The 25,259-nt window shown below is 54.5% G+C and overlaps 1 protein-coding gene across 10 annotated transcripts in view; it reads left to right on the top strand.

The window, feature by feature from the left end:
- Positions 1–25,259, top strand: part of MPRIP (myosin phosphatase Rho interacting protein) — a 72,750-nt gene that overhangs the window by 5,994 nt on the left and 41,497 nt on the right. For 8 of the 10 annotated variants that reach the window (XM_057369775.1, XM_057369774.1, XM_057369769.1 and 5 more), the window contains exons 2-4: positions 4,980–5,057; positions 6,868–6,933; positions 24,546–24,697. In XM_057369775.1, coding sequence (XP_057225758.1) covers positions 4,980–5,057; positions 6,868–6,933; positions 24,546–24,697 — 296 coding nt within the window. Of the gene's footprint in view, positions 1–1,603; positions 2,038–3,177; positions 3,306–4,979; positions 5,058–6,867; positions 6,934–24,545; positions 24,698–25,259 lie in introns of those variants that run through there. The other 2 variants (XM_057369773.1, XM_057369772.1) reach the window with 2 other exon arrangements.

Raw genomic sequence — 25,259 nt, 5'->3', positions numbered from 1 at the left:
GTGCAAAACTGAGAGCGGAGGAGATCTGAAAACACCCAGGTTTCCTATTTTGAGGTTGCAGCCACAGTGTTTGTGGTGACTATTTGAACTGCGCCAGAAACAGATCCCTGCCTCTGGGGAGTTCTGAGTGGATCAGGAGACAGCACACAGGGGACAATGACCTTACTGTCCCCTCTGACTCATTGGGGTCTGGCTGAGAGCTGTGACCCCATTGTTTTCCCCRGGTGTGGGGAGCAGCAGGTGCTGCTGTCCGAGTGGCTCCTTTGGTGAATATCAGGGCTGACCCATAAAGGTGATGGGATGARTTCTGCCATGGATTCACCCACTGCCTGGGTCAGGTTGAGTACATTGTTCTTTGGTGGGGCTGTTGGGCACCCTGGCATCACTTCCCTGGTGTGCAGGACTCCCTGCTCTCAGTGCTGGAGGCAGAGCCTAAAGCTCCSATGCAACAATCCATTTTTCTTCCCCTTCCCGCTCAGTTGCCAAGCCTGAACAAAACAAGCCCTGCCTCCACCCGAGACAGGCTGATTACGTCTGCCGGCAGCCTAAACAGATTATCCCTCCTGCCACGCGCTCGGAGCCAGGAGTCTCTCCCGGCGATGGATTCGGACTTCCCTCAGAAAATGTGGGAGTGGGTGGGCACTGGCTATGGGGGTGTCCCAGCCCACTCGGCTGTCCAGCACCCCAGTGGGGATGTGGGAACTCTGSCGTGAGGCTGAGTTGGTACCCTAAAAGGGGATGTGGATGTTGGTACAGCTCTCCTGTTCCACGTTGTGTAGTGAGCTCCTGCAGCACCATGGGGTCAGCACGGTGTGACTCTGCTGGGTCCTGTGTGCCTGGCTGGTTTGCATGGGAGGGAAGAGGTGAAGCTACCACCAAAACACAGGAGGTGTGAAAGCCTGTCCAACAGGCAGCTGGTTGGTGTCACAGCCCACCTCCAGCCCCATGACCTGGCACTCCATGGGCTGCCACGCTCCTGTGACCCATCCTGCCCTCTGGAAGTGGGTGCCCTGCGGCCCTGGGGGCGTGCAGGGGTTCCTGTATCACCYTGGGCTTTGGGAAGTGCTGAGTGGCTCTGCACGTCCTTCAAGCCCAGTTCCCCGTCTGCTGGGAATCGCATTCCCAGTGCTGGTGGAGCTGGTTGGGGTGGTTTGTCCGTGCCTGGGCAGCATCAGCACAGCAGCCTGACAGCTTTGTGTAAACCCAGCTGGGGCCGTTTCCTTCTCCGCTTCCTCCCACCCGCTGTGCTGCCGGCGCTGGGCTGGAGGCAGCGTCCTCCCCCTGGATGCACTGTAGGCCCGTGGGCTGAGGATGCAGTGGCTGAACAGCGACCTGAGAGGCAGGTGAGGTGCTGCTGGTGCCCTGCAGCCCAGTTCCAGTGTYGGATCAAAGGTGGGATGCGATACCTGGACACTCCCAGAGGTGTGACAGGAAGCCGAGTGGTGACGTGGGGTGTTTGTGCCTGAGTCAGCCTCAGCAGTCCCACGGGAGCGGATAGAACTGGGCACTGTGGGGCTGCAAATCGGCYCCACCTCCCATGCAGTGGTGGGGTGAGCCACCCCACCTCCACCACCAGCTGCTCTCCACTCTGATTTCCCCGGCATTTTGTGGCTCACCCACTGGCCAGGAACCTTCTGGATAAAAGCACAGCCACCCACCCAACACCTGAGCACCCGGTGTGGCTGCTGCCTGTGGAGAAACTACGTGGAACTGCCCTTTGGATATCACAGGAGCTGCTGGGAGGGGGACAGGGCCCTGCATGGTCAGAGGCATCCTGGGAATCCTGGGGTTGCTCTAACACCATCCCTTAATGTGACGTTGGACAAATCTGCTTGGAAGAGGGAATTTTTTGCTCTGAGCTCTTGCTCAGTGCTGGGTGTTGCATTTTCATCCTCTTGACAAGCTCTSCAGAGGAAGCCGAGCCAGTGGAAACAACGTGTGATTCCAGCTCCATCCTGGTGCTCCAGCAGCCCCTGGACCTGCCTCCCACATCGGCTTTATTTTAAAGCTTGCTTCAGCAGGGCCATTCCAATGCAGGTGTGATGAGTTTATTTCAGACACTTYGTGTGCTAGTTCATATCCCTTTTATTTAGGCTTTACCTCTCTGGGCATTTTCATGGTTTTAGCAGGAGCTTGTTTTGGTTTGGCTTTAAAAAGTGCTGCTGCGTGTTCATTTGTTGATGGGTGGAACCAGGCTGCCCACGCTGCCTGGCTCTAATTCATACCTTTCAGCTATTTTGGTTTCAATATCTGAAATTAGATGCTTCTGCCAAAGTAAGTGTAGCCCACTGGTGGTTTTTTATGACGCCGGTACAGAAATGACCGTGCTCTATGGTAAGGGTGTGTATTTCAGGTGCTCGGTGTTTATTTACAGACAGCTTGAGCTAAAATTGGAGTGGCTGCGGGCAAAATAATGTCTGCTGGGGGGTGTGAACCAGGCTGAGGTAGGGCAGGATTTCATGACTGTGAAGCTGGGTTAAAGCTGCTTGCTGCTGGCCCTGGTGACGAAGTCCTCTATTGGTTTCACTCTTACTTTGTCCCTGGTGTRGCACTGGGACCTGCCTGCTGCCTGTCACACAGGTGCTGGATGCTCTGGGGTTGTCTGGGATGGCTGCAATGCTRTGGCTTGTGTCAGGGACATTTTTTTGCTCATGGGACTTTGCTGGGTTGAGCACTTGGTTGCGTCCAGGAACTGAACCATGAGGGAAAAATTGGGGGATAGAAAAATTGGGGAATGGAGGAGGGCTGAGCAAGCAGCTTGGCTGGCTGGAGCATCACCAGGGTGCTGCCTTGGTGTGGTGGTGCCAATTGTTGGGGATGTCACATGCTGTTGTCACTGTCATCTTGTTCCTTTGTGGTGGAGGCCCCTCATAAGATCTTCTCAAGCCTCAGTTGCTCAGCACTCACTCCAAGTTCTCTCATGGGAATTTGAGGACCCTGTTTGCTGTCACAGTGACCCGTTGAGGGGTCTCAGATGGGTCATCATTAGTCATTTTGCAATTCTGCTTTTCCCCTGTAAAACACAAGATGAATTTGGGATATTTGGCTCATCACAGACCACGCAGGCGGGGAGCAATGGGATCCCCTGCTCTGGAGTCCTCCCATGGCGTGGGCACGGATGCGTCAGGGCGGCTTTGGGTGGGGGCACGGGGCGGGGTGTGCCGGGGGAGTGGCAGAGCCCAGCTCACCTGCGGGGCGCTGGCAGTGTGGGCGGCACACAGACGGGCACGGAACCGGGCACGGAGCGGTGCCGGGCGGCTGGAGGTGCCATGGGGGCCATGGGAGAGCAGGGCACCAGCATACAGGTGAGCTGGACAGGGGTGACGGGGGCTCTGGGCTCTTTGCCAAACCCAGGGAGAGTTGTGGTGCTCACTGGTGCCTTTCTGTGCCCCCAATTTGGTCATGGGAACAGGTGTAGGGGTGCCYTGAGCCCCCGTAACTCCCCCAAATTGGATCCCAATCCCAGCACTTMATTTTCATTGGTTTAAATCTCATTTAAAGGGGGAAGGAAGGAAGGAAGGTCTTCTCAAATCATGTTTTCCCAGCTGCTGGGAGAGCAACACCTCGAGCTGGTATGTCACATTGTGGAGGGGATAAGAGATTTTGTTATTTCTTTTCACTTTATAAACAGTAAAAGGTCTCCTCCGGCGTGTTTCCAGTTTGCTTACTCAGTGCTTCATGTATTTGACAGTTTCTGGTGCATAGGCAGTTTCTTCTATTGTTTGCAGGGATTTTTCCAGAGGGGAAACTTTTTTTTTAACATTACAAAACCACAGAAACTGGCAGGAGGAATCTAGGGGAGGTACGGAATTGGAAACAGTTTTAAACTTTAAGGAACAGAAAAGAATGAAAGCAACAAGATTAAGTGAACAAATCACTTAGAGAGGAGGTGGGAAAGTGTGTCCTTGTCACTTTTTGGCTGGGCCAGGATAGACGTGCATGGAAAGCAGTGTTCCCAGACCCAGGGTCTCCTGGAGCTGGATCTAGCCTGGCTTTCCTCCCTGCTGGTCTGTCCTGGTATCTGTGGAGCCGCCTTGCTGGTGTGGCAATGCCTTGCCGCTCTTGCAGCAGGATTTGGCCCCAGCCCTTGCCAGGTGTTGGCTCATCGTTTACAGCTTGACAGGCAGCAGGAGCGGTGCCCGCAGGACATTGTGTGGGAGGACATGCCTGGTGCCCATTCCCACCCCACCGCTTGCCGTGGCATGGGTCAGCTTCGCCCTGGCCACTTCTGCATCCAAGCYGCCACCAATGGAAAGAGCCTGGATATTTTTTTTCCACTGACATACGGCAATGCCGCAAGGTTCTTTCCGAGTATTCTTTCCCTTTCTCTTCCCGGCTGGCTGAATGAGCTGTTCTCCCTCCTTCTGACTCTGACCTTCCTGTGTGCTCGGCCGTGGGCTGCTGGATGCCGCTGGCGGGGGGAGCGGCTGGCAGGGGCTGTCCCTGCAGGGAAGCGGGAGCTGGATGTGCACGGCACGGGAAGCGGCTGGGAGCTGGAGAGCTGCCAGCKCTGGGTAGTTTTTCCTCTCTTAATTAACGAACGGAAAACATCGAGCTCTCCTTTGGAGTGTGTTTTTGCTTTGGAGTAGAGGCACGCTGCCGATGGCGACGGGAAGAGCCGTCAGTGGGGATGGGCTGTGCCGCTCGGCAGTACCCGGGAGCTTGGTGCTCCGGGCACCGTGCCATGCAGGAGCAGCTGTGTTTGGAGTTTGTGACTGGGGTTTTGCCTCCTCCCGAGTCCTCGTCTCAGTCCCGTTGGCACACAGTGTGTGTCACACCACGGGTTGCCATCAGACACCACGTTCCCTGCACTGGGAAGGCTGGGTTTGCCTGCGTGCAGGAGGCTGAGCTCACGCAGCTGCCTTCGTGCTGGGGCTGCTGCAGTTTCCCGTGGTTCCTGGCCATCGATTCCCCGTGGTGCTGATCCACACTGAGTGTTTTCTGCTGTGCCTGAGTGTTTCTCTGCTGTTTCTTTGCAGGCCAAACCCATTTATGGTGGCTGGCTGCTGCTGGCCCCRGAAGGAACGGACTTTGACAATCCAGTCCATCGCTCCCGGGTAAGTAAAGCTGAGGCATCTCCTCCCTGTGACATGGGTGGGGGTGGCAGGAGGAGCAGCAAGGGCCTGTCCCTGCCCATGGGGGTGGCTGTGACCCTGGGAATGCTGCAGGCACCTCCAGGCACCCATCCCCTTGTGCAAACCAGGAAGCTGGGAGATGTTTCCTGCAGCAAGGCTCGAATGCCTTCTCTTGGATGCAAGGTCTCCCATGCTGGGCAGCAGCCTGGGGCACTGCAGGTGYGGGTCAGGCTCAACCTGTGCAATTTTATTGCTTGTTGCTTTTGCTTTTCRATGTTTTGATGCTGCTCTGGTTGGCCTGACACATGCCACACTGGCAGGAAGGCTCTCAGGCCAGCGGGGTGTGAGCTGTGTAGCACTGAGCTGTGCTGGGACCATCAGAAAGGCTCCCAGTTTTCCTTCAGGGCTTGGAAACAGATMCTTTATTTTGTGCAGCTCCTCATGAGCGTGTCCAGAGCTCTAGAGGGAGGCTGCATCCCATCCCCTAATGTGGATATGSCAGTGTCAGGCAGGTCCTGCAGCAAGGAAGGGGCTGAGAGGCAGTTGCCATTTGCTGTAATCTTGTAGAGCTCTGAAGCCAAATGTTGGCAGCAGGGACCTGCAGACAGAGCAGGACATGCTCAGCTCCTTCCCAAAAGGATTTGTTCATGCATGGCAGAAGCAGCAGCATTATGGGGTCAGAGCATCGCCCACTTTCCTGTCCTTGGGGATGTGAGGCTTAGAAGGATGTGGCCAGGCTGACGTCCTTTCACTGCTGGCTTGTGACGAGGACTTTCAGTCCCCAAACTTGTCTTGCAGGGAACTTGCTGCTGAGGCTGCYGGGATGGGGCTGTCTTGTGCGTGGGAGGGATGGCAATGGTCCGTGAACCCGCTGTCATGCAGCCAAAATGCTCTCAGAGCTGTTTGTAATAAAAAAATTGCTCCCGAACGAGCAAGAATTGGGTTCTGAGTTCAGTCTGGGGTATATGGGTCATTATTTGGAGTCACAGCTCGTCATAGGCTTGCTGGCCTGACATAAAGGGGATAGGTTTCCCCAGAATCTGGGGAAACCCTGCTACGCTGGGGCTTGTGGAGGTCCACAAGGTCCTCTGTAGTTCTGCTTGTCYCTGAACACCCTGGACTTTGCCCGAAGGGCTGAGAAAAGTGAGATAAGAATTGCTGCACTGGGGCTATGAATCCAGGACCTTTTTTATTTCAGCCTGCTCAACCAGTTTTTGCTCTTGGCTGAAAACAACCTGGCACACATRAAAAAAAAAAAGGCAGTTTTCCAGCCAGATCAGTTCTCCAATCTGATTTGCTGTGCAGCTGCAGAAGCAGCAGTGCCAGCATGGTGCCAGGATTGCCCGGGCAGTGCCATTCCAGAAGTGCAGCCGCCATCCAGATTGAGCTCATGTCCTGCTGGGGGACACGTGACATGACACACTGTCACCCTTCAGCACAGGATGTTGGAATTGGTGATGCAGGATGAAGCTGAGGGCTCAGAGCATTTAGTTTGGGGATCCTTCTGGTGTCCCCCGTATTCCCAGCATGAAGCTGAGTCAGGAGAGGTTTAGTTTGGATACCAGGAAAACGTTCTTTCCCCAGAGGGTCGTCAGGCACTGAACAGGCTCCCCAGGGAATGGTCACGGTCTCAAGGCTTTTGGAGCTTAAGACAATCAGCATTAGGAAATGTGGGCGGGCATGCACAGACCCTCGGCAGAGCCTGCCAGCTGATGTGCAACTCCAGTGCTCCCAGCAAGGCCCAGGGACTGGTGGGCACTGCCATGACCCACCTCGATGTCTTCTCTTGCAGAAATGGCAGCGTCGATTCTTCATCCTCTACGAGCACGGGCTGCTGCGCTACGCCCTMGACGAGATGGTGAGTGCTGCSTGGCYRTGTCCAGGCTCTGGGGATCAGCTGGGTTATCTGGTGCCCTTGGAGTGCTCTGCCAGGATGGAGGAGAGCTGTGCTTGCTGTGTTTGATTCTGTGCCAGGCTTGGTTTGTGTGGGAGCTCCATGGACACTCTGCAGAGGATGGTGGGTGTTTCGGAGGCAAGTGGGTCCTGCCTGGCGTGGAATTCATCAGCTGCTGGCAAGAAGTGCTGGAGGGGGTCCCCAAGGTCATCCCCCGTCCTTTTTGCCCCGTTCTCGGTGCCAGCTGGGTTTGGGTTGTGGTGAATCACCTTGGCAGTGTCCGAGAAGGAGGCCCTGCCTAGCRATGCCCGTGGAAAGTAGGTCAGCTGGAACGCCTTCCCACTGCCCGCCCTGGAGCTGCAGCTCRTCGTCAGCACTGTTCCCATCGGTGAAACGGGATCAAAGGGAGGGAATCTCATCTGCTGTGAGCTGCAGAGTGGGGCTGAAGAGCCCAGTGGGTCAATCCCAGGAGCACCCAGGATTGCTGAGATGTCCTGCTGGCTACAGGAAGCCCATGGGAGGGGGCCCAAGGCTGAGCGGGTGGGCACAGTGGACACCCACGTGCTGGGTTCTGCCTGGGCAGGATGCTCAGCTGGGGACAGCACACGTGTGGGACGGGACAGGGGACCTGTGTCTGTGGCAGGGAGGCTCCCTGTGAGGTCAGTGTGCCTTGGTCCTCCTCCAATGCCTCCTGCAAAGGCACCGTGGAATGAGGAGGCACAGCAWGTGAGGCTCAGGTTTCATGCTGTGTTTGTTTGTATTTTTACTTGGGGTTGGTCCAAGTGCCCTAAATAATTTAAATGTCTTTGCTAGGAGCAGTGGATGCTTTAATACATATTCAGTGTCAGCAGCCTGGCTCTGCACTGGGCTGGTGTTTCCTGTCCTACACCAACAGGAGAGTAGTTTGTGTCTGGGTGGAGTAGGGACATGCCCCAGTCTGAGGCAGAGGTGCAGGAATGCTGGGGAACACAATCTGGAAATTTTTTTTACTATTTTGCATCCCGAGGAGGTTGATGTGCCCCAGGTTCTGCCACATCTGGGCAGAGGCAGACATGYAGTGCCCCAGCCCAGTGCCATAGGGGCCATTGCCAGAGAGCACCCAGAGGACAGCAGGAGCATCCCGCAGTTCTTCAGGCACCTGTTGGGCTTTTTCCCTTTTTGAGAAGGGAGAAAGTGRAAAAATATGATCAAAAAGGGGAGGTACACGTGTGCAGCATGGAATGGTGTCCTGGGCAGTGTGACATCACCGTGCTGGCACCTGGACTCGCTGCCACRTGGCCATTTGTGGTGTGATGGGTCCAGGAGGGTCTGGCTCATCATAGCCATGGATGGAGGAGAATGTCATGGATCCTTCCTCCACACTGGGATTTGACACATGGTGTAAAAACAGCGTCCTGTCCTTTCCACCCCTCCAGCTGAGCCGGCTCCTTGCCGTGGTCCCACCACTTCCATGGCCAGGCAGGAGTAATGGGGCTGGAGCCTCATCCAGGGGATGCCAGCAGAGACACTTTTTTTTCCACTTTGGATGATCTATCCCCAGGGTGCCCCAGTTTCTCCCCAGGAGCTGGGTGGGGGTTCTGTGGGAGTCTCGGTGCGGAGCAGCCTCTGGAGCTGGCYGGAGACCTCCCAGGCAGTTGCAGGCTGGGATTGAACAGCTCTGCTTGAACCTTTTAGACATTAATTTTGTTGGTTTGGCAATTTCTGCTCTTATTAAAAGTGGAATGGGAGGGAGGGGTGAGCTTGGAAGGGGAGTCCTGAGCTGGTGATGGTGATTGAGACTAACCCAATGCCTGGCCAGGGAGATGCTGCTCCGGGCTCCCAGCAGGCTGGAGAGCAGTGGGGTGTGGAGGGACAGCTCAAAGCCCAGCCCCAGGTTGGGAGACCTCAGGGAGTCCCCAGAGGTGTTGAAGCTGTGGTACTCAGCGGCCATGCGATGGGGAGTCTTGAGCACAGGAGCTTTTTCTGTGTGTCCATTGTTCTGTCTGTCATTTCTCTGCCGTATTTCCAGTCTGAAAACAAAATGAGTTCTGCACAATGGCTGCAATGGGGAGAGGCTGTGGAGAGGCTATGGATCTTCATCCGCTTGGACCAGGCTGAGCTGCCAGACTCTTTCCCTGGGGTCTCCCTCTTTTCATGCTGGGTGCAGCTGGTGGCACCCAGAACCAGCCTGGCCGTGGAGAATGCCCAGCAGATCCCACCCCCTTCCCCTCTGCGGGGACCGTGCCAAAAGCCGTTCCCAGCTCTGCCGAGCCCTGGCTAAGCCGAGCCTGCTCAGACGTGCAGAAATTCCTGCCTCCCAACTGTGGGTGGATGTGGAGGTTGTGTGATCTCTTSGGGTTGCCTTCCCATGCTGAACACCCACGATTGCACCCCAATGGTGGCTCGCTTCTGCTGTTTGATAAACCTTTGTGCTGGGCCAGATGATGGCAGGTGTTGATGCCTTTCTGCAGAGGTTGGAGGATGGCAAAGCCACTCTTGCTGAGGGAAGGCAGCAAAAAGGGTGATGTGAAGTCGGGGACAGGCTCAGAATTGAGCTGCTGTGTTGTGAGAATGCAAGGCCGAGTTTCAGTTCTCCTGGTTAAACACCCTATGGTCTCCAGTGAAACCACTGCCGTGGGAGAGCAGCCTGGCACCACGGTGCTGGGGCAGTCTGGGAGCTTTTTGTTGGGATATGGGAGCTGCCACAAGAATAGTGCTGGGCTCAGGGGCCAGAGCCAGCRAGTGGCAAGTGCAGAGCTTTTGCCTCCTTTTGTTTTGATTGCTGCGATCTATAATTAGCGGCCGAGGGCTCTATAAATAGAGCCTGTCTGCGTGGGAATGGAGAGGCAGGAGGGGTTTTGYAGGGATGGGGAGTGCTGCCATGTCCCTCCCTGAGCCTGCAGGTGGGCCCGTGGCTCAGGCATTGCCTGGGGGTGGATCCAGCCCCGTGGCTGGGGCAGCTCAGAGGAAAAGATCTGGATCTCAGCCCAGCTTCTTAATGACTCACTGCATGTCCAGGGCCAGGCCTTGTCTCTGTGCCTCAGTTTACCTGTGTGCTACTTCTTTTGAGCTGTGATTTGTACTAGRTTGTCATTTTGCATTTTCTATGAGATGTGTCACTTCAGGCTTCCTTTTGGTAGCTGAGACTATTAATTTAGAGGATTTTTACTTTGTGCATATGCTGGTTTGAAAACAGGACAAAATTTGTGCTTGTCTGGGAACATCTCAAACTTGCTGGTGTTGGGGATGAGAACCAAGGTGAGAGCAGCTTCTGGAAGGGCTCTTTTAATTTCCCTGCAGGGATTCAGGAGGAGCATTCTTGGACATGACATCCCCTTTTCCCAACAAACTGACCTCACTCTGTGTCTGGCACTTCCCAGCTCAGTGAAGCATGAGGATGGGCTATGAGCCCTAACTCTACCCTGYCCCTTGCCTTCTGGAGTCAAACTGCCTTCTGAAATTGGGAAGGGGTCTAAGAGRAGGCTTAAACCAATAATCAGCCACCTCAGTACCAGAGTTTGCTGGGGTTGGGTGGTTGTGTCCTCCATGGTGGCGTTGCAGACCCTTCCTGAGCTCAACAGCAGGGTGGTCCTGCTCCTAAATCAGGAGCTCAGATGGATCATAATGTCATTAATTTCAGTACAATAGAGCGGACATCCCTGTTCCAGGCTGTGATGGCAGGGAGGGAGGTCAGGAGGGAGCTGATGGGACTGGGGTGGGATGAAGACCGAGGCCAGCCTGGCATCTGGGAATGGTTAGGGGAGCAGCAGGACCCCTGGGCTGGGTGTATAAATAGGAGGAGAGAGGCCAGCTCAGAGGTGGGAGGTCTGGCACTGCACAGTGAGGCTGTGGGGTCACATCTGGAGATCTGCTCGGCCCCAGGCCCTGCTGCCAGCCACAAAAACCTAAGGAATTGATAAATAGGTAAAAAAAAGGAGAATGGTGTAAGCATTGGTGGCAGCTGGAGTGGGATCAGAGGGAGGGATGTGTGCTCAGTGATGCTGTGATCCACAGACCTGTGTAATTATTGTTTCCTAATTCACCCCCCTCCAAAATCTTCTTTATTTGGAGGAAGTGGACATTTTAAAATGTCACTGTCAGCAGAGCTGCACCACGTTAATTTTCATTGTAGTTCCCTTCTTTGTCATCTGTATTGTTTTAAGAAGCCAAGAACCCGTGTGTGTGTTTTTTTCCTCCTTTTTAGATCAAAGCAGTTTACTTCAGTTTTGGCACAGGATTGAAATTCATTGGCAGGGATTAAAAACGAACCTTAAACATCCTGGCCTCTCTGTCCTTACTTTTTCCACACGTTTTGCCATTTAAGTGTTTCCAACCTCTCCCTGCCCCCTCCTCCGTGGGAGCAAACCCTGTTCCCCTCATCCCCAGTGGTTTCCCCTCATGGACACAATTTTGCCAGTGCTTCTGTTTGCCAGATCAAGACTTTCAGTTTCTGTTTAGCATAAAAAGCTTTTGGCTTGAATCAAAGTGTGTTTGAAATTTAAAGCAAGCAGAGACAGGAAGGCTGGGTGGGAGTGACTTTGTGAGGCTCAGACGGTGACAGGGACCCCCATCCCAGTTTTTTTTTCCAACACTGGATGTAGTCAAGTCAGGATGGGCCCTGCAGGGTGCACAATGAACTGTGAGGAGGTTTTATGTGGGATGTTTGGTGCACATCTCAAAAGATGATGCAGGAGCAATAAGGAAATGATGGGAAAATTGGGAAGCAGAGATCCTTTCCCCTTCATGGAAGCTGACCAGGAAAGGGACACCCGAAGTCAGGGTGCAAGGGAGAGGGGACAAAGCACATCCTCGTGACTGCTCTAAAGGAGCTGCAGAGACAGCGCAAGTGCTGGTGACTCTGGACAGAACTCAAGAGAACTGTTATGAATTTGTTGTGCTTAATTTTCAATACTGATTTTGGGGAAAAAAATCCATGAACCGTCAGGGACCCCTGGGAACTCATTCCCCAGGACCAAGCAGCCTTGGAGAGGGTGAGAGGAGCATACACCAATCTTCATTTGTGGTTTTATATTAATGTCTGYCTTGATGCTGATCCAAGCCATTACTGGGCTTGGGTGTGGGGATCCCATAATGGTGACTTTGGGGGATTGATGTCTTCCCATTTTTCTCTGCTCCAAGTGTCTGGCCCCAGCTGCTGCTGGAGGTGGGTCCTGCTGTCAGGACACCTGTGGGCTCCTCYAGTAATGGTTCCCTACACTGCTGAACCCTCTTCTTATGTTTTATGTATTTTAGTTTGGCTTAGTGTGTTTGGAAAGACAAAACTGCAGAGCTGCAGCTTGTGGGGGCTGAGGGAACAGGGAGGGGCTCCTCCAGGGATATCTCCAACACAAGTCCTGGTGACTGACAATGGCCAAGGGCTGTCATTGGGTCCCCTAAAGTGCCTGGGTTTATTGTGAGCTTTGGAGAACACTGTTGTCCGCATTCAAGCCCCCTGAAAAGGACATTTTTTGGCTGCAGGACCCGCTTGGGAGAGGCCCCAGTGTGAAACAGTCCGTGGTGGGAGGTTTGGGAGTTAACAGAGGCAGAGAGAGGATGAAAGCAGAGTTGGGAAAGCTCAATGCAGCCAGTGACCTCCTAACACAAGCTGCTTTGATGACCTGGCCCAGGTGCTTCCTTCCTGGAAACAACACAGCCCCTATTGTCTTCCACAGGGCGAGCCACAAAGCTGGAATTGCTCTTAGGCTGAACAGCGAGGACAGGTTCAAGTGGCTCCATCCTTCTGCTTTTTCCCTACTCCTCGTCCCTTGGGATATAGCAAAGACTTTTGTGTAGAAGACGTGTGCCAGAGCAGCGAGGGGAGTGAGCTGGAGTTCAGATTGCAATTATCTTGTTCGTGGGGGGCAGAGTGAAACAGGCACTTGGAGCAGCTGCAGTTCCTCTGTGATTCCTGGACCTGTGGCTTCCAGCCTGGTTGCGGSCTCTTGGTCAAGGAAAAATTGTATSTGCTGTAAAAGGTTAMTTCAGAAATCAAACTCTGATGGCATTTAAGAGGGAAGATGTCAGGGCTGGCAGTGAAATGACACGGCTAAGGCTGAGCAGTTATCCTGACACAGGCCCTGTGGTCTCCCGAGGCAGCAGAGGAAGGGGCTGCAGCAGTGGGTGCTGGATCCCGGCTCTTTCCAAGCTGAGCCAGTGCCAGGCTCCCAAGCATCCCCCAGTCCTTGCCAGTCACAGACACGTGAACCACTCAAAGAAGCAACAAAATTACCTTTTTTTTTAACATTTTTTTAATTTTTTTTTCCCTACTGTTGCTTGGTGCTGGGAAGGGGGTATCAAATGAGGTGCCTGCAGAATGAGCCTGAGCCTGCCAGCTGCAACCATGTGGTGGGAATGGGGTCRGATTTAATTCTTTCCAGCCCTGCTGCAGGCCACTGGATCAGGTCCGTGAGGACCACCAGTGGGCTGTGGGCTACAGGTTGGGTGATGCTGGGCAATAGCATCTCTTTTGCTGCTTCTAGAAGAGGCATCATCCCAGCAGCTGGCACATCCCTGTTCCTGCTGAGGGCCATGAGGTATCGTGGCATTGACTGGTGRGATTCAGTGCTGCAAACCCCTCAGTGACAGCTCAGAGAGGAGGACGAGGATGTGAATGGAACAAGGCAACAAAGCTGCTCCAAAAATCAAAGCGTGTTCCCCCTTTTTTTTTTCCCCGGCAGAGATCCTGCATTCATTGATTGTTGACATGACATATGTGGGTTGGAGAAAGGCAGCGGCAGCTTCTGGCAGGGGAGRAAGGGGCTGGGGGGGCCGGAGGGGCTCTGCAAGCCGAGATGCTGATTACCAGGGGCAGCAAATAGCTTGCAGCTGCCTCCGCTCAACACGCTCTTTGTGGCGCTTGCAGCCACTCTTTGGACGCAGCTATTTTTAATTTCCCCAAGCGCGCACAAAGCAAAGGGGGTGGGCGATGCCGCCGGCGTCCCCCCTTCCTGCCCCCCGCTCCCACCCCTTTCCCAGCCAGCCCTGCGCTTCCCGGCTTCCTCCCACCCTCCAGGGAATGTGGGGAGCCGCACTCCCTCTTTTTTTTTCGTTTTTCTCTTTTTTTGGGTCCGYGTTGGGAGCCGTCCTTGGCTTCCCCACACCCTGCGCCAGTGTGTGCGGGGAGCTGGGAAAATGCAGAAATAAATAAATACGCAATTAGGCAGGCGTCCAGCCATGGAGGGGGGCGTGCTGCAGAAAGAGACTCCGGCCAAATTTTGGAATGCCTGAGAAAGCGGCTGGAGCCGTGGGCGAGCGCGGGGTTGTGGGCTTCCCACCGCTGCTCTCCTGTAGATGTGGAAGGAGGGGTGAGACCCCTGAGGAGGAGGAGGAGGAGGGAGGGTGGCAGCTCCCAGCCTTGCTCTCAGGGGGCTTCTCCTCCCCTGGCATCTCACTGAGTCCAGGACAAGGCGTGTTTGTGCTGGAGCTGTGATGAGAGTGGGGGGTCTCAGTGCCCGGCGTTCTCTTGCCTCGGCTCCAGAGTGATTTTTCCACTGAAAGCTGAGGTGTGCTCTCTGTTCAAGCAGCAACACGGTTTGGGGTTAATAAATTACTTATTTGCAGTCCTTGTTTCTCTGTTAGGTAAGCATTGGTGAATATGATATTTCTGCTTTATCCCAGGCATGAATTATTCATCAGGTTTGGAGGCTGTAAAAGGGACGTYGTCAGGTTAAAACTTGCGTGGAGACAAGCTGAGGTCTTCAGTGAGGTTTTGTAAACGGCTTTTCTCAGGGTTACCAAATGCAGAGTTTTTGCAGAGTTTTTCCCCTTTTGTCTGCAGTGTTTTGAGGCTTTTCTGGTAAAAAATTACAATTTRCAGGCAGGTTTGATGATTGTTCTTGTTCATTGAGTCATCATGGATTGCAAGATACAAAAGCTGGAAAAAAATGCATCAAAATGCTGTTTTTCCTTCGTGTACCAGGTAACAGAGTGTGGATGTGCTCTTGGTAATATGTATTTTTAAAAACCTTTTCATTTTGGCCTGTTCCTTCAAAGCTACAGAGGAGGCTTGTCCCTGCAGTCACTGAAGTCTGACTGCAAGTAGGTTAAGAGATAAAACAGCCAGACAGCCWTGCTGAAAGTTAAAATTACCATAGGTAAATCACGTGTGTGGCAACTTCACTTACCCTTCACCTCCTTCCTGCAGGATCTGATCCAGGAGCTGGTGTGTCGGAGTGTGTTAACTGGCTGTGCTCTGCTGCCTGCCGCAGGCAGCCCGGCTCCTCTGAGACCTCTTGTGCTCCTGCAGGAGAGCAGGTCCAGGGGCAGAGGTGTTGCACGTGGGGCTTGGGGTGTTCTGGGGGTGCAGAAAGCTGGAAAGGTCTCACTTTCCCTGGAGGTTTTCTTCCCCCATGTTTTCCTGGCGTGCACCCCATGGCCGTGCCCTGTCTGCTGCTGTGGCACCCCTTACMATGGGGCTGCAGGAAGGAAATCCTTCCCTGTGAGGATGGGGAGGACAGGGTTGCCCAGAGAAGCTGTGGCTGTCCCTGGATCCCTGGAAGTGTCCAAGGCCAGGCTGGACAGGGCTTGAAGCACCCTGGCATAGTGGAAGGTCCCTGCCAACGGCAGGGGATTGGAACTGGATGGACACTTAAAGGTGATCCTGGGGGTCTTGGCTCTTGCACTCTCCAAGCCTTGGGTGCCGTGGCTCCAGGTGCTGTAGCTGTGGCTCTCCRTGATTTTATGGCCAAACAGAGCCCTGGGAACCTGCAGTGAGGCCGTGGGCTGCTCTCCTACTGTGACCCATGGCTGTCCCCACTCTCCTCCCAGTTCCCTTTGCTGTGGGTGSTGGGTCCTTGGGCAGAGGGGACAGAGGGAACAGGCACACAGAATGGTTTTAGAAGCATCCAGCAGCATCCTGAGCTTGTATGGGATTTCCACCTGTTGTGATGGTGTGACTGGGGAGAAAAGGTGGGGTTTTGGAGCACACCCAGCCTTGGCCCTTTGCTCCGCATTTCATCAGCCCTGTTGTGATTGCATTGATAAAGTCACAGGTATCACCAGGGCACTGGGGAGYTACTGGGATATAATTAGGGTTTTGGTTCACTTTCCTGGCAGTTTTCCCATTAGGGGAGGGACAGCAGGGATTATGGATGGAGCAGATGTGTGGAGGGAGGGGACRCTGGGCTTGCATGGGTGGTTAATGCCATGTACAGGTCAGTGCTGGGGGGGGTGAAGTCTGTCATCCCAGGCGTGGGGGATGGAGAAACCTCTTGGGCTTATTCCCCTCACAAGCACTTGCCCCAGATTGCTCCTCTGTGCTGGGATTGTATAGTACTCCCAAAGGAGGGGTTGTGGAATGGTCCTGGGAGCAGCTCATGGCTGTGAAGTCCCTCCTCTCCCTGTGCTCCGCTGGAGCCAGATGTGAGCAGCAGGTTTAGGGAGAAAATGCTGCTACTTTGGGACAGCTCCAGCAGTCTCATGTGTTATTCCTCAGTTTTCCTGGGCGTTTAAAGTACTTTTTACCCCAGATGCCACTTACCTGTGAACCTGGTGGTGCCTGCCTGGCCAGGGCAGCTCTTTGCTGTCACTGTTGGTGCCTCTACCACATCATTCGTGTGGCAGCAAAGCCCAACTTGCGTTGTTGCTGGGTGGTCTCCTTGCCCCACAACAGCTATATGTGCCTGTTGAGAACTTCTCTCCTTGGAACTGGCCAAAAAGCTCACATTTTGTGCCATTTGGTAGGATGGCCAATGGTCAAAGTTTGGAAAACCCTCTTCAGCTGTCCCCTCGGCTTTTGGGCAAGTCTGCTGTGTCCAAATTTGTCTGGAAGCTTTGGCAACGATGCGGTGCAGGTCTGGGGCTTCCTGTAGGGGTGTTGGGTGCCGTATGTGGCTGTTGCTTGGTTGGCTTGGCTTGGAACAACTTTGACTCGCCCCTCCAGAGCAGACCCCCAAGCTCCCTGGGAGCCCGGCCTCCTGGTATTCCCAGCCCGGCAGGAAGCTCTGCAAAGCTCATAAGAGCAGCGCTAAGGAGTAATGAGATTTCCAGACTAATTTGGCTGGATTCAAGAACTTCCACTGAAGCATCTGCGCCCRTGGGAGTTGCCCGAGCCTCCGGTGGATGTGGTGCTGCTGATCCCCAGGGCTGTCCTCTCTCCTCTGCAGTCACTGAGTGCCAGTACATGAYCCTGTACTGACAGTCCTGAGGAGTGGAAGTGGGGAACCCAGTGCAGGGCCTGAAATTATTCAGAGTTGCAGATGACTGAGGGTTGTTGGAGGTGGCTCTTCATGGCTGGGATGGTGCTGATGGCTCAGTCTGTCCCTTCGTCTTTGCAGCGATTCATCTGCTTGGCTGCATTTGCAGGAGAGGTTGTGGCATGGCTGAGGATGAGAGACCCATTCCTCCTTCCCCTCAAGGCCAGAGAGGAGATGGATTCACTTTGGGGGAGGTACAGGGATTTGATTGATTAAATTTGCTGCTTTCCTTGGATGACAATTACCTTGATCATGTTTCCCTCACCCCCATGAAGCAGAAATCCAGGTCCCGCTGTGATGCAGCAGGGCTGGCCAACAYGGGTAGAGGTCATTCTGCCTCCATCCAAGCTTTCCTCCTCCTGAGCTGTGTCCAAAACTGGCATCCCTGTGTGTGTGACCATCTCTGTGTGTGGGTGACCTTCGGGAGATGTGGTTGCTGGTGTTRTTGAAGGCCCACGCTGCTGGGGAGGGCTGTGCGAGCCGGCGTGCGCGGAGGTGCTGCTGAGCTCCTGCACATGTGTGCCTGGCACGCGGTGCAGGGACCACCTGGGACTCGTCTCCTACACTGAGGGGGTGGAGGATAAAGTTGACAAGGCCAATTTGGAGYGGTGCAATTTAAAATTAAAGTATCAAGATGCAAATGAAGGCCGTTGTTCTTTCCGACCCCCAAAATGACTGCGGTTCCCTCTCCAGAAAACTCCTGCCATGATCCTTACACCAAACTCTGGTCCCTCCATGGTCTTGCCGGGTTTTTGCCATCGTGCTGATTACCATGACAACTTGCTGGAAGGCTGCAGATATTTGCTTCCCCTTTGGCTGTTGTGCCTGTGTGTCAGGAGCGGGGAAGATGCCACGCTGGCAGCTGCGAGCAGATGGGGTCGGATCTGTTATCACGTATTCCTCTCACCCCCCTCCTCTGAGGGGAGGAGGACATTCTGCATTTTCAATGCATCTAAATCCTTTAGAGCGAGGGGGARGAATAACTGTTGGGCTTGCAGGGCTGCGAGGTGCTGCCTTTTGCACTGCARGACTGGCAAGTGCCTGTGCATTGCTGGGCTTCTGCCTTGGTCCCCACAGAGTTGGGATGGGGCTCGAGTGGATGCTCCAAGCTCTTTGTGCAACGTTTGGCTTTTGCTTTGGTCCACAAACAGCTGGGATGGCAGCTCARAGCAGCCTCTGGATCCCCCCTCCTGGGGAGATCTTGCTGTCCTTCCTGTCATGGTGCCAATGTTTTCTCCATCTCTCTCTCTCTTCCTCTCCAGTGGCGTTGGAAGTGGAATATGCATATCCATGGGTGCAAGCTTCCCTGAAAGGCTCCCTGGATTTGTCAACACTGCTGAGAGCCCAGAGGGTCAGACCCCAGTGCTGAGGGAGGTTGAACCCACACGGTGACCACTCTTGGTTTGCCGACYCACCCTGCTGAGCACGGGTGGTTGTGCCAGGACTGGATACGGCTGTTCCCACCATGCACAGACCCCTCCGAGGCCGTTCAGCAGGAAAGAGGTTAACAGGAAGGAGGCAGGCTAGGYTCTGGCTGCCAACTCCGACCCTGCTTTGGAGTGGGGAGCAGCTGGGAGCTGCAAGAGCAGTGCGAAAATAGCCTTATAAGGCCAAGACAAGCCGGCTCCAGCCTCCGCACAGCCCCGGCCGGGCTCACTCCCCTCCAGCACCCGCTCACTGGGTGGGTGCTCCTGGGGATGGGGCTACAAATGGGATGTGTGGCCCCAAACSTGCTGCCTGGGCACCCCTGGGATGGGTGCTGCTCCTGCCTGGCTGAGGTGGCACTGGGTGGGAGAAGAGCCCGAGGGTGCTCCCAGCCAGCTCGCAGGCAGCTCCCGGCCTCGCTCAGTGTTTAGACTCGCTGTCTGTGGACATAAACACCGACTCTGCTTTAAAGTGGCCCCTGGCTGAACTCTCCTGCCCAGCCCCTGCACTTCACCCCCTTCTCAAACTGCTCCCGGGGAAGAGAATTCCTTCCCACTGGCAGAAAGGGAGCTGATGTTGTTTTATGTCCTGGTAGAGGCTCAGGAGGGCTCTTYAGGGGCTGGCATGCAGGGACAGGTGTGTGTGCCACTTGCTAACCCATCCCACCGCCCTGGGGTGGGTGACCTTGGGCTGTGGAGTATTCCTTCAGCAAAGCAAATCTCAGGAGGTGGCTGTCGGCACCTGTGATGAACAAGCCAGGGTCAACAGTGGGGAAATCTGTGGTGAGGTTGGGAGAAGTGGCATTTATGGCATTTYTCTATCTGTGGGGTGTTATTGCAGGTGGCAAAGGTGTGCTCAGGTRGCCAAGAAAAATATCTCCCTCTTGCTTGAATGGCACAGRGAAAGCAGAGCTGCCATGGGGATGCTGGAGCCAACCTTCTGCTGCCCTTTGATGGGTGACTACTCCAGTCCATCCTTTTGCAGAGCCCACAGAGGTTGTTTTCAAGAGCCTTTGTCTAATTTAATAAATCCAGGATGCTCAGCCTGCCAGCAGATCTATAAGTGTAATAAAATCCGCCCACCGCAGAGCTCTGGCCGCGTTGTGGCCCTATCGATAGCCTCRTGCCTGGTGGCAGCAAGCCCAAAAGGCTCATTAAAGCCCTGCTGCTGTGCCAGCCGTGCTCTCCTGGCGCCTGGGCAGCTCAGGGCAGGCTGAGCCAGCCCTGTGTGTGCACAGAGCATCCCCAGCTGGGATTTGAGAGCTGTATCCCCAGCTGGGATTTGGGAGATCATACATAGCCTTGCGTGGCTGAAAACGGGTGACTTTACATCTGAAAAGGGATCCTCTGGTGGCAGCCAGGTGTGGGTCAGTCTCTTCTCACAGCTAACAAGTGATGGGACWAAAGGAAACAGCCCCAAGTTGCTYCAGAGGAGGTTTAGGTTGGATATTRGGAARGATTTCTTTACTGAAAGGGTGGTGAGRCRTTGGAACAGGCTTCCCAGGGAAGTGGTGGAGTCACTATCCCTGGAAATGTTCYGAAACATGTAGATGTGGTGCTTAGGGACATGGTTTAGTGGAGGACCTGGCAGTGCCCTGGGTTAATGGCTGGATGTGTTTCTATGATTCTATAACTTTTGAAGGAGTTGGTGCTTTCTTGACRGCCTCTGAGTGGGAATGGTGAATGAGGCTTTGGTTTGGGCTCCCAGTGGCATGCTGGAGCTGGGAGCTGCCTGTCCAAGCTGTGTTGGTACCCTTGCCCAAATTGTGGTTGTCTCCATGCTGCCCTGATGTGCCCTTGACAATGGGACAGCAGAGCCTTTCTCCCTGCTGTTTGCATCCCATGTGGAGCCCAGTGATGAGCTGAGGTGAAGCCTTTAGCAAACACAGGAGCTGTCTTTGCAGAGCTGCAAGTGAGCAGCGCTCGGCAGCCGCCCTCATGAATATTTTAGCTGGGAGAATTAACATTTGTCAAGACACATTGATGGAGGCAGCGTGGATGTCTCTTCCCCAGGCGCCACAGGCTGCTCTGGGGCATTGCTGGGAGCCAGGGCAGAGCCAGCCAGATCCTCAGCCCAGAGTGGGACAGCAGAGCTGAGATCTCCCCTGGGACAGCCAGGCCCCGGTGCCAAGGCAACCAGCCCGCCATGCRAGATAGACAAATGGTTGTGGGTTTTTTTTTTTCTCTTTCCCTCCTGGTTCTTGGCAGAAAGTAAAATGTCCCTTTTGTTTGGTTTCCTCCTCCCCCTGCCCCATCGCCTTTCTTTAAAGGTTGTGTTCCAGATTTCATCAACCCACGTTGTGTAATAGCCCCAGAGAGTGGGTTGGGCACTGGCCATGTCCCACCRAGGCTGTGGTAGAGCCCCTCCTCAAGAGCTTGACCTGCTCCAAAACATCCTGTCTACAGCTCCTGAGCAAAGCTCCTGTATATTTTGTATTGAGTTTCCATGATCCCCATGTGTTAGAAATGGCAGGGAAGGTCCTTGGAAAAAAATTCAGCCATTTTTCAATCTAAATAATCCTGGTTTTCTACCTCAAATAATCCTGTTTTTCTACCTCAGCTCTGCGGTGCCTTATGGAAATGAGGGACTTTGCAGATAAACCCTTTTGATTTGCAGCATCAGCTCCTGTACCTGGGTGTTCAACACCCTTGGAGCATCCACATTGTGCAGGAGGATGCAGCAATGCCCTGCTTGGGGTTTCTTCCTTTGAGCTTCTAAGAGGTCCCTGTTCTCTTTCCTTCCTTTCCAAAGAGGGGGCCACTGCAGTTCTGAGCTCTGCATCCTAGGAGCATTCATCCAAAGGTCCCTGCTCTGATCCAGAGGCTGCTGCTGTTGTTGATGTGGAGAGCATGGCCTGAGTCACACCCTGGGGAGGGAGAGGAGGAGGAGGAGGAGGAGGAGGAGGAGGAGGAGGAGGAGAGTGCTCTATAGGCTTTGTGTGTCACAGAGAGGGACGCTGTGAGCACGTGTGTGTGTGTGTCAATAGGGATCTGTCATTCCTGAGGGAAACAGCAGTGCAATTGTTTCTTGGCTCTGGTTCCTCTSCTGGTACTGGCAGCATGGAGCACTGTGGCTGCTCTTGTGGTGTAAGWGCTTCTGTTCTCGTTCTGGTGAGGGCCTGAGGCTGCTCAGCTGACTGGGCTGGAGGCACCTGGTGGCACTGGTGGCACCAAGGAGAGCTGCTCTGGTGATGGTGCCTATAATAKTGTCCATAATGCTTTGAACAGAGGTACAGCCTGCTGGGCTTCCACTCCTATCCACAGTGAAATGATACAGCCACCAGATCCMGTTCTGGGATCGCTGTGGGCTCCATCCCATTGGCAGCAGCATGGAGATGGCAAAGGCAGGGCCAGTGCCTGGGGACAGGGCTATCCCCAAGAGGGGGACTGGAGAAGGAGCTGAGCCTGAGCGTCCACTCCTTCCTCACCCAGATATGAAGCCACCCTGGGGGCTGACACTGGATTCAGCCTTGGATCAAGGCATCTGCTCTTCCAAGGGCTGGTTGAAATCCCAGCCTTGTTGTTTTGGTGTGTCTGCCATATAACACCTCGCTGCCTCTGCATTTATTTATAACCTTCCAGTTGCTGGGGCTGCAAAGTCCTCACCTGGCCAGGGACCAGCTTTGCTCATCCTTCTSCAGGGTTCCCCAGCCCAGAAATGGTTGCTCAGAGGTGGAGAAGGGGTCCAAGCTCTCTCCTTTCCCTCAGTGGAGTTTGTGTGTGTGCACACGATTTCCACCAAGGCACCATTTGCATTTTGCTTCACTTCAAAGTGCCCGCGCTGCCTCCAAGGAAGGAAATAAATGGTGTAAAGGAATTTACATCCCAAGCAAGYGAGGCTGCTGGTCTGTCAGGTTTCAATAAGGGGTGTGGGTGTGGAGGGGAGCTTCTGTGGATGGAGGGTTCATTCCTGGGGCCGCAGATASAAGAGGGTCATTCCCAGCTTTGCTCCCAGCCCTTTCCTGGTGTTCTGGCTCCAAGATGTGGTGGTAGATGGAGACCCATGTGTCAGGCTGTACAAGATGCCAGCATTCAGCCTTCCCAAGGAGAGCTGAGTAGCAAAACCACTTGGCAGGGCCAGCCTGGCACTGGGGGGACTCCAAACCGGCTCCTCTGCTCCCAGCACGCTTCGGTCAGGGCTGGATGTGAGCAGCGGGAGCAGCCACCCTCAACTGCCATGGGCTTGGAGGGTGTTGATTCTTCCTCTCCTCCTRTGCCAGCTCCCTGCCAAATCCCTCTGAACCTCACAGGGAGTCAAGGGACAAGGTGGCCCAGGATCCCCCTATGGGATTACAGCTCCCTCCCTCCTCCTCACCCCCCTGTCATTGCATTACCTCGTGCAATACTGCTCTGGGAGGGAAAGGAGGTTGGATCCAGACCTTACAGTCCTGGAGGCCTTGGCTGTGCCAGAGGCCAGCRAGACAAAAACTTTTCTAAGACTCCACTTGGAACAGGAGAAAGTTTTTCCGTTGGGTTTTTATAGCTCCCGGAAAGCGGGGTTTTATTTTTGTTGTCTAAGACAAAAAATCCTCTTAGGAGCTGACTACCCGCGGCAGTGCAGGGCAGGAGGCTGGGCATGCRTCATGCTGGGGGTCTGGGATGGGCTTTGCTTTCCCTCCCTCCATCCTGGGGGGTCTCTGGATGCTGATTTCCACGAGGGAGAGAGGAGGTTTTGTGTCCCTGATGTATGATTTGTACCCGKTGATGGCTGCAGCACCCGTGATGGCTCCATGCCACCCCTGGGCTGTCATAGGATGTTCCCACCCAGGGACACAGATGCAGGGAAAACTCTTTTCTGGGAAAAGGGGCTGTTTCCCACTGCCTGCAGATGGTTAAGCTGGGGGCACTGGGGGACTGATCTGAACTTTTCTGGGTTTGTAGGCTGGGGCCATTGAGCTCTCCCCAGTCACCCTTTCTTTGCATGGCACAGGCTGCCTTTGGARGGGTTTTGCTGGCAGGGGAGCTCGTTTCCATGGTAAAAACCTTAACAGCATCTGCCAGAAATCCGTCTCCTTGTTGGCCCGGCCATCTGGAGGGCACAAGGAGGCTTTGGCAGGGTGAGGAGGTGTCCACAGGCTGCTTTAGGTCCTCCTTTAGAGCTGCTGGCAGCTCCTTCAGTCATTTATGTCCCAGGTGCAGGTTTTCCCTGGTATGCTGGAAGGACTCCAGTGTCACCGAGCCTGGTGGAGACAGGCAGGCTGAGGACCTGGGAGCCATGGAATCACTCGGGGGGGAGGGCTGTGGGCACCAGGCACCGGCAGCGGGTGGATACGCTGTAATCGGATGAGCCAGCTCTGCTCCAGATGGACCTGTCAGCTCTTGTCAGTGCTGACACCCCTCTGGGTGTCCCTCAATGTCCCCTTGGGCCACAGGGGCCACCACCTGTCCCACTTCACCAGATCTGCTTSAAGCAATGGGGCCAAGAGGTGACACTGTCCATAAAACCCACCAAGCAAGGTCCCTTCCATGCTGCACTCCCTCCCTGGCAAACTCCATGTTTATTTTAACTTTAAGGGGAAAAACATGGCACTTGTGTCTGTCTGTTTATCCCTGAGCCATCCTGTGCTCAGGACAGTGGGGCCTTGCTTCTTTGCCACTTTGTCCCCTGGTGCCACCCCACCAGCCCAGATGTTTGCAGCTGCAGACCCAAAGCTGGTCTCTTGGAGCCTTTGCTTGGTGTCCCGGTGCCACAGCAGGGCAGCTGTCCTTCCCTGGATATTTGACGTAGGAGAAACACATTACTGGCAACAATGGGCCAGACTGGTCTGGCAGGAGTTGTACCTGTTGGTCTGTGTGCCCAGATGTGTGGCACAGAGCTTTGCTGTGTGCTGGGCACAGCCCACAGATGGATCTGGGCACTTGTGGCAAAGCTTCTTGGTGTGTAGGATCCTGGCGTCCTCCAGGAGAGGTTTTAGGGCTCAGCTCTGCACTCCTCTGCTCTTCCCTCCTTAAAGTTTCTCCTGTGTCCTTTCCCTTGCAGCCGACCACCCTCCCACAGGGCACCATCAACATGAACCAGTGCACGGATGTGGTGGATGGGGAGAGCCGGACAGGGCAGAAATTCTCTTTGTGCATCCTGACGCCAGAGAAGGAGCATTTCATCCGTGCCGAGAACAAGGAGATCATCAGTGGGTGAGTGCAGCTCTGGGGCTGAGCCACTGCAGGCTCTTCCATTAGCCAGGAGGAAGAGGAGGGTGGGTAGGAGCTTGCCCAAGGCTGGGCTCTATGGCTGTGCATACCTAGGCTGGGGAATCCTGATGGGTGCTGCAATGACCCTACAATGCTTTTAGGGTTCTGATGGGGCAGCCAGCCCACTGGCACAGGTTCTGTCCCTTCCCAGCAGCAGGTCCCATTATTCTGGCACTGACATACCCAACCCTGAGTGCCATACACCCTCTGGTCCTCATCCATCTCTGGACAGATGTGGAATCCTGGGGTGGATGCTCTTCACCTCCCTGGTCCCAGGGGAGCATCTGACCTCCAAGGATGATTAAAACAATCACAGGATTGCAGTGGCTCAGTGACACTGATGATTAGACCAGTAAAATGAGTGAATCGGGGTAAATTTCCCAACTCCAGGTGTTGGATGGTGATGTAGAAACATCCTCTTCCATCACTCACGTGCCAGCTGGGGTTAAGGTTGGCGCTGGTGAAGGTGCAGAGCCCTGGGACAGCCGAGCCACCAGCACACAGT

This window comes from Malurus melanocephalus, unplaced genomic scaffold (assembly GCF_030028575.1).
Source record: "Malurus melanocephalus ecotype Western Australia unplaced genomic scaffold, MMel_1.1 scaffold_115, whole genome shotgun sequence".
Classification (NCBI taxonomy): Eukaryota; Metazoa; Chordata; class Aves; order Passeriformes; family Maluridae; genus Malurus; species Malurus melanocephalus.
Note: the sequence above shows the minus strand (reverse complement) of the source record. Positions and strands in the feature narration are given on the sequence as shown.